General features: G+C 36.4%; 1 protein-coding gene across 1 annotated transcript; it reads right to left on the reverse strand.

The window, feature by feature from the left end:
• Positions 1-656: 656 nt before the first annotated feature.
• LOC128856260 (BRCA1-associated protein) lies at positions 657-3,215 on the reverse strand. Its single transcript, XM_054091558.1, has 6 exons — positions 2,863-3,215; positions 2,418-2,781; positions 2,183-2,353; positions 1,935-2,101; positions 1,255-1,873; positions 657-1,196 (listed from the first exon to the last, which is right to left on the reverse strand). The coding sequence occupies exons 1-6, from the start codon at positions 2,927-2,929 to the stop codon at positions 893-895; spliced, it is 1,692 nt and encodes a 563-aa protein (XP_053947533.1). The 5' UTR covers positions 2,930-3,215; the 3' UTR covers positions 657-892.
• Between the last annotated feature and the right edge of the window lie 6,150 nt (positions 3,216-9,365).

The following is a 9,365-nucleotide window of genomic DNA, read 5'->3' on the forward strand; positions in this document are numbered from 1 at the left end:
CGATACCCAAAGGAAAATTCGAAGGTGAAGAAGTTCTCATTCCGAGGATCCCGATGATCCCAACCGATCTTCCGTTTGAGTTTAAAAGACTTCAATTTCCGAACCGTCTTGCATTCGCCATGACCATTAACACAAGGCCAATCCTTGAAAGTTTGTGATCTGAATCTAGAAAATCAATGTTTTTCACATATTCAATTATATGTGGCATGTTCACGGGTCGAAAAACCATCTGCGTTGTTTTCTCTTGCACCTGATAATAAAACAAAAAATGTCGTGTATCACAAGATGCTTAACTGAGGGGTGCAATCTATTAAAGCTTCGTTGAAATACTTGATTAATAAAAAAATTAACTTAATAAAATCAAAAATATGCTTTTTTATTACCTCTAGGGTGGAACAAAGTTCGGCGGGTCAGCTAGTAAAAAATAAAATAAGTTTCCGATCCCCGAATGCCGCCATCGGAGTTCAACCACCACCCATCCCAGACGAAGAGCTTCATCTGCCTCTGAGATCCGCGTAACTGCGGCACCAGAATCGACGCCTACATAATCAAAATATGTCCAGCATGTGACGGTATCCCGCGCGATACTACTGATTCACATGCCCTCTTAAACCCGCTTTTGGTATTTTTTATATTAGTTTGTATATTTAAAGATGTTGTATTTAATTAGTAATCACATGCAAAAAATGTATTTCTAAGATGCTTACTTACACGCTAATAATAGCATTTACTTTAGTTAATTTGTATGTGAAAGTATGTGCATTTGCAGCATCCTTATGAAAATTGTGGTAAGCACCCGTGGAAAAGCAAACACGAATCGAATAATGCAATTCACAAAACCCATAAGAGAAGCTCGGCAAATTATCGTTAAAAAATATATTTTTTTATTATTTTAATGTTTCTTCCTGCGCCTGCCTGTAGAAGTGCTGGCCGCGTCTACTTCAGGCACCACCACCGTGCCTCCCACAATATCATCTTTCATGTCGGATTCCGCAATCTTGCTCTGCGCCTGCATATAAAACATTATATCGCGCAGCTGCTCCTTGACATCATTCAGCTCAGCCTCACGCGCTTCCTTGTATTCTTTGTATTGATTTTCCAATGTTGCATATTTAGTCTGCCAGGAGCTGTGATTGATTTGCAGCGTTTTTGAGAATTCACTCTCCTCGGCGAGTTGCTTTTGTAGTTCTTTTAATCTGTAAGTTAGTAACATTTTTACAGACTGCATTGATTTGCGAGAAAAAATATATTTACTTCGTATTATTTTGCGCCAGCTTGCGCTCCAAGGCCTGTTTTTCCTTGGTTAGCGTTTGCACTTTCTGCTCCAGGGCGCCTACTTTGCTGCTGGCATTGTCGGCACCCGACTTAAAGTCACGCCACTCCTTTTCTAAGCGATCCAAACGATCTTCGTAGTACTTGCGCTGCGTATCCAACTGTGAGGTGAGTAAATATGTGAACTCTAATTGCATTGAATCGATTTTCTCTTCACCCTCATCATTGGCAGTAGCCACCAACTTGCCATCAGTCTTATTTTGAAAGAGGCGGTGCACGAAATTGTCGCCTGCATAATCCCAAACACTAGAAGTACCCAACTGCATGGCGAAAGTGTGATTGGTGGCGCGATAATGCGCAGCAGCGTGACCTCCTTGATAGCGCCCACAACCAACATGTCCGCAAATCAAGCAAATCCAAAGCGAATCTGTGCCTTCACACTCCATACAAACAGAGTTCTCAAGTAATTCCGGCGTCTGTACATGACGGCAAACAGGGCAGGTGGAGTCGCCCCATTTGATAAGGCAGTTTGCATGAAAGGCATGATTGCAAAGTATGGTCAGAACTCCATCGACGCTCTCGTCCATGCGCTCTAGACAAACTGGCGTTAAGGAAGATGAGTAATTAGTGTTATTAACAGACGAATTAAGCAAAGTTAATACCTGGGCAATTGGGCAGTTCGGTATGCCCAGTTGGTGGCCCACCATTGCAACCGCGTTCGATTTCCGACACCCAAACTGCGTGGCATAGTGAATCGGGTTCAAGCAAATTATAGGCAGCGCCATTGTAGGACTGATAGAACTCCAAAGCGGCGCCGTTTGAGCGAAATCTATTGCGAAGTTAGAAAGTTTCAAATAAAAAAGAAATTAAAGTTATAACTTCCATTATTTTAAGATATTATTTCACTTACTCTAATATCACCATAAACTGATTGGGACTGCCGTCACGCACAATACGAATGTGACGTATCGCTGACTGACAAGGCGCCACAAAGCCCATTAGGTCATGACAGCTGACACTGGCAGGCACTGCAAGAAGGCACAGCATATCGGATGGGCCCTCCTTAAGCTCCTTACGCTCACTAAACAAACCCACAAACAATTAATTGGCAATTGCTACATTCGCATTCACACAGCGGCACTCACTTTTTCTTGTACAAATGCACAATACCATTGGTCACTTCCGGATTGCCGGAGAAGAAACCAATTTCTTTCGGAAACTCTGGCGCACACTGCCCCTCCTCGAGTGGTGTAGCTTCACGTGAGCCACTAGCTGTCGCGCGCAAATCGCGTTTACGTTCGCCACTCAATTCCATCGCTGCAGCTCCTTCTTCAACTACTGCCTGTTGCTGCGCTGCCGCTGCTGCCTGCAGCTCTTCTTCGATTGCCCACAATCGATTTGTGTAGGTTTCTATCACAATTTCACTGGATTGACGTAGACCACGATCGCGTTCTCGCTCCTTTAGCATGCGCGGATTTGTAGGATGTTCAGCAGAGGTGGCACCAGGTTCTGTAAGGTACACACATATGCATAATTGCTTATGAGAAGTGATATAATTTTTTTCACCCGTTCACCCGAATGCTTACGCACCTAAGTCCTCACTAAGTGTAGGGTCAATTTCGATTTTGATGACACACAGCGAAACCTGATTTGGCATTTGTTGTTATTGTTAGAGTGGTGATGCTGTTTCTATGTACTTCCTTTATCCTTCTGAAAGAACACAGTCTATTTTAACCGAAATATACTTCGGTTCGTCCAGTTCTTTGTGTGGGATACTAAACACCTATCAAACGGGGCTTCTAAAACTTAGCACTTTTGCACTTTTTTTTGTTTTTTATTTATTGTTCGTGAGAATTTAAAAAATTTTTCTGTTTTTCGGTAAATTTTTCAATGTAAAGCGCATTTATGTTATCTTTTGTTTAGAAATTTCGCAAATAAACAAACAAGATAAATCAGATAATTTTTAAAACGTCAAATTTAGATCTCAGTTGCAGCGTTGCTTTTTTGTGGCCAGTTAATGAGAAAGAGAAATGAGAAGACCACAGTTGCTCGCGTCAGTAGCTAGATGGCACTCGGCGCAGTTTGTCATTCCTCAGTTATTTTGGTTTCCCGAGTGATGGACTAAAATGCGTTTCCTGGCATTTATTTTTTGTATCCAGCTATGATGACATGAGCTGCAGAGAACGTTAATGTATACATTAACTTTCTCTGAACGCTGCCTGTTGCATCAAAGCCGTGACCACTCGAAATTTAATTTTAACTAAGGAACAATTTTAATAACTCTAAAAATAATTATCAGAAAGAAAAACTAAGTACGACTGTGCAGTTGCACTAAGTGTAACTTCTTCCGATGCATAAGATTTGGTATATAAAAAAAATGGCCGCTCAATGGAATGGTCCGGCTCACAGAAGCGCCCGTTAGGAGAGGTTACACTGTATAAGTATGTTTTAGTACTTATTTTAAATTAAAAAAAAAAAGTTTTGTTTTTTTTAATTTATAAAAACTTGACTTAGAAATGCTTTTTTTTTTCAAATTTGTATTATTAACGCAATCATAATTTATTTTAATGCTAATATAAGTATGCTTTAGTACTTATTTTAAATTAAAAAAAAAAGTTTTGTTTTTTTAATTTATAAAAACTTGACTTAGAAATGTTTTTTTTTCAAATTTGTATTATTAACGCAATCATAATTTATTTTAATGCTAAGTGCTTGAAACTTTGCATGTACCAGAGTTTGCCAGGTGGCAATTTTCAAGACACGAAAAAAGAGTACAGTGTCATCTGAGTTAAGCTTGCAATTTTGCTCAAGTGTTAATTTAAATAATCCAGTTCCGGATATTTTAAAAATCCAGTTCCGCACTTTTATTTAAAGTAAGCGGCTCTAACACACTTTTATTAGGACGGGTTGTATGTATGTATGTATGTATGTATGTATGTATGTATGTATGTAACGGAATCTTTGAGCTTAATTTTCACTGGCTTCTAAACATCTGATCGACTTGAAATTTTGCACACCTATCAAGGACCGATGACAATGCAATAATTTGATAAACATTTTCCATTGTCCTTATTGGGATTGCCAGGATTAATATTTTCTTTTTTTACCTGTGGGCAAAAAGTAAGTAAATGAAAAATCGTCATTTATTCTTATAAATCAATTTCATCCACTTCAAAATAATGCCCTCTCGATGAAATACACTTATGCCAACGAGTTTTCCAAATAGTCCACTTCCGGTAGTGGTCTCTTGAGTTTTGGGAACAGCCAGAAGTCACACGGAGCCAAATTAGGCGAATACGGTGGTTGCGGAACGATATGCGTGGAATTTTTGGCGAAATAGTCACGAAGAACGAGTGCAGTGTGAGACATGTGAGATAAATTTTCCATTATCCTTATTAGGATTGCCAGGATTAATATTTTATTTTTTTAACACACTTTTATTAGCTCGGGTTGTATGTATGAATGACTGTAACGGAATCTTTGAGCTTAATTTTCACTGGCTTCTAAAAATCTGATCGACTCGGAACACACAACATAGATGACTAGATGGGAAACTCTTTTTCTCGTGAGAGCGCTGAAAAATGTGCATTTTTTATAACATTTACCAATATTGCCATACCGGTAGAAACATGAATTGGGTATTTTTTTAAACAAAAATTGGGAATTTTTAGTTTCCACACCACCATTGAGGTTAGTATTTAGTGTGCGGTTGTGTAATAGTATATTACTCGTAAACACCTACATATACTAAAAATAAAAAATAGTTAAAAAAAACTAAAAAACACGCTTTTATTGCTAATCGAACTAAAAAGTAGAAAATAAAATATAGCTTAAAAAAACTAAATAACACGCTTTTATTGCTAATCGAACTAAAAGGTAGAAAATAAATTTTAATGACAAAGGGACCTATAATGAAGTAATAGCAAATCGAAGGATCAGTCATAGTCAACTACCTCAGAACAGAATTATAACAAAAATTAAGATACAAATAGAGTAATTCAAATTAGAGTTAAAAGCGTGGGATGCATTTTGCTTCACTTTCATAACCCTCTGTACATAGGTAGTAGCCAATAGAATGATTGTAATATTTACTATATCAAGTTCTTATAAGCTCAGAATTATGTTTGGGATCTTTGTCTTGCACCACCTTAAAATCCGAGCCGAGATCCAGTTTTGATAAATATTGAAATCTATCCAAAGTACTTTCCACCAATGAAAGATTTCCTACTCCGTTGTCTACTATTGTGCCCCAAACCATTGCGATGCCGCCACCCTGTTTGATCTCCGACCTCAACGCAGTATTCGCTTTTCCCCACACCAATCTTTTCATCTGTAACATATTTCTAAAAGTCATTCAAACTTATCGACGTAGGTATTCGCGTACTCCAATCGCTTTGCTGCATTATTCGCTGATATAAATTACTTTCGTGAACACACATCTCTCGGATCGTTTTGATTTTGCTGGAATCTTGGTGCTCCGATTTTTGGGTCAGCTTTAATAATTCGTACGATTACTCGCACGTCCTTTTTATTAAATTTTTTTCCGTACTCAACCTTTTGCCATTTGAAATGTTCCATTCGTTTCATACGTTTTCAAGACCGATTGGATGGTAACACCCTAACTATTTCCTTCGATTTTTAACCTTATAATTAATTTTTTTACATCAACCGGTCATCCGGAGTGCGTTTTAGTCGCCAACTCTCCATTTCGAGGTGTTCATTCTTGAAAAGTAAAAAAAATGCACTGAATAACAACGATAGACACTTTTAACAAGAGTACACAAGTCGCAATAACATGTACCGTTATTCACCGAAGCAAGCATTGAATGATTTCTGTGGAATATGTTAGCTGGCAGATGAATTTTTTAGAGAAATTTTTTCATGGCAAATTACAGGAATTGATTCGTGTTGTGTTTGACTCCAACATTAGGCATACGACATTGCCAAAGTTTATTGGGAGGCAACCGAAAGAATGATATGCCGTCTGATCTGACTCAGCACATCAATCTTCCCCACTAGATTTCAGATCTGTGGCCACCTTCAAACCCAGACTGCAATTCGCTTGATTATTGGGGGACGCAGTTGAAGCGAAGCCTCTTAACACTAAGGGGCGACCACCAATATGATTACTATAATGGAGATCGAAGAGATTCGAGTATTTAAATGCCTGAGGGTCCGTCTAGATCAGGTTATTGCAGTTGACGGAAATTAAATTTAAAGTTTTTCAATTATAACATGTGGGGGAGTCCAATAGTCTTACTTTTAAGTTAAATATTCCGGATATACCTACATGACCCTGTTCTAAAAAAAATTACTTCATTTTCATCACGCTTTCTATATGATTTTTTTCTGAGCGCCAGAGTGATACTTCTATATTTTTTTTTGTGCTTTTGAATCTTTCAAAAAATAAAAAGCGAATCGCACAATTCAATTTCTACTTTACCCAAATGACTTAAATTGTGTTACAAGATCTCAATTCTAATTGAATGAACGGTCTACGTATGGTTGAGGTAATTGGACATAATCAGCAGCTGATGTCAGCGCAGTTGTAGAGTTTTTAACAACTTTTTTGTCTATAAACCACTTTTTTCTTTGTATTCTTTTTTTGTTTACGTTCACCTAACCTAACTTTTCATTTCTGTTTACGAAAGTAGACCATAGAGACTTTATATTGAGGAACAGTTTTTTTTTACTTCTCTTACACAACTCACCTACGATTATGTTACTACAAATATATGGGCATTTTCACAAAAAGGTCAACCACGAGTGGAAAACTCAAACTGTTCCTGAAAACTTTTAGTTGATGAATAATAAATCTCAAATGTGTTTACTTTATAAATATAAAAGAATTTTTCTTTTCCTTTAATTTTGAGCCGAAATATACAACGATTATACAAAATTTACAAAAATCTAACTCTTTTGACCAAATATACCAACTTTTTTGCGTGTAATATTCCCTTATTCAAAGCAATACTACGATGTTTTTATAATTTAAAAAGCTTCTACTGATAGTAACATAATGTTTAACAAGCAGAGAGACTTAATGGAGATCGAATAACGGTAGTTTTTTTTTTTGATTATTTCTGCTTATATTCGTATGTCGCGTCCGTTACCGAAAAATAACATTTATTGTTCTCATTAGTGCAAAAAGTGTTGAAGTATAAATTGCTTTCAGACTTTAAGCAAATAACTTATTTCACTTAAAAGTAGCCATTGACTCTCGACAAAAACGATTAATAAAATTTATTGGTGTTTGAAATTCGTCGCTCCCGTTACCGCGAACCTTAAATTTTAAATAAAGTCGTAGAGATTGCACAAGATTAAAATTTTATAGATGGCAAAAACGGTAAAAGAAACAAGAAAAGCAATAACAACGAAATATAGAGAGAAAATGAAAGAAAACCTCGAGAAATGGCAGGAATACAAGAAGAAAGAAGCTAAACGAAAGCAAGCGTACCGAAAAAGATTATCGCAAAAAATGAAAAGTGATAGCAATTTATTAGAAAAGAAGAAAGGAAAGGACCGTGTTAGGCAGCAAGTTTTGCGGCAAAACAAAAAGCGTAAATAATATTGATAGTTTGAATTGCGAAATTTACAGCTGTAAGCAAACGATGGGAAAAGCAATAAAAAAAGTTGAGCGTGCGTTACTCAAAAACCTGAATAGAAAAATAGCTGTCCACAAATCTTTATGCAATAAATATCTTAGGCCGACAGAAACGATGGATGAAAATACTACCAAGTCATCAAAAAGCCTGATGCGTGAAAAATTAATTGAAAATTCTTTTTGCAAGATGGAATCAGCGTTCAAGCTGATTCTCCTCCTGGGAGAAAGGATACAATGCTAATCAATGGGAAAGTAGTCTCAAAACGTTTTATGCTTATGATCTTCACAGAAGCATATCAACTCTTCAAAGCCGAATATGCCGAGGAAAAAGTCGGCAAAACTATTTTTATTCTTTCTAAGCCAACTTACATTCAGTTAATCAATAATTTACGACACAATATGTGTATCTGTAAGTACCATGCAAATTTTATTTTTTTACTAGAAGGCTGTGCAAAGATTATATCGCAGATTCCTGCCAAAGCTGGTTTATTTCTTACATCAGTTTGCTGCGACGTTATGAATGAAAAGTGCATGGCTAATACTTATGACAGCTGTGTACGCGATATTAAAGACGATCTAGTTCCAATACAGTTTATTAATCAATTTGATACGCAAATCAAATGGAAACAGTGGAGAAAAGTAGACGATTGCATAACTTTAAACTACACTATTGGTCCTTTAAGCGACTTAGTAGAGATTCAGCTACCAGCTTTTAAAATGCATTGTTTTTTTAAACGTCACCAACAAAATTACTTTGAAATTAAAAAGAAAAATTTATTGTAGCAGCTAATGAAATTGTTATTCAAGTTGATTTTGCTGAAAATTATCGCTTGACATGCCAAAACGAAATTCAAGATGCCCACTTTAGTTATAACCAATTAACAGTGTTTACGTGCGTAGCTTGGGTTCTTGGTCAAACCAAGTCCTAAATTCAACGTTTACTGCTTTATTCCAAAATTATCAATATCTTACAAAACCAGTACAAAGGAGTTACCAGCATTTATATTTTCTCTAATGGAATCACTTCCCAATTCAAAAATAAATTTATTCTTTCTAGTATTCCAAGACTTGCAGCTGAATTTTATTGCGGAATCTTAGAGTGGAATTTTTTCGCCACTTCACATGGAAAAGGTGATGTAGATGGAATAGGTGCCATAGTTAAACGAAAAGTATGGCAAATCGTTAAAGCAAGAAATATCATTCTCGGTGATGCCTTATGCTTCTATGAATGTGCTAAGAACAACATTGATGGAGTTAAAATTTTGTATATCTCTGGAACACAAATTGATAGTTTTTCTAATCAACTGTCAGAGTTATGGCAAAATGTTCCAAATATTAAAGGAGTTAAAAGTATGCATTGGTTTTCATATTTCGGCAGTGAATGTATTGAAGTTGCTCGGACGGCCATTCATTAAAGAAAATAATTAAAATAGACCATCCTAAAAACTAATAACTTTCTTCTTAATTTTTTAAGTCGTTTTTACTGTAA

Source organism: Anastrepha ludens, chromosome 2 (assembly GCF_028408465.1).
Source record: "Anastrepha ludens isolate Willacy chromosome 2, idAnaLude1.1, whole genome shotgun sequence".
NCBI classification, from domain to species: Eukaryota; Metazoa; Arthropoda; class Insecta; order Diptera; family Tephritidae; genus Anastrepha; species Anastrepha ludens.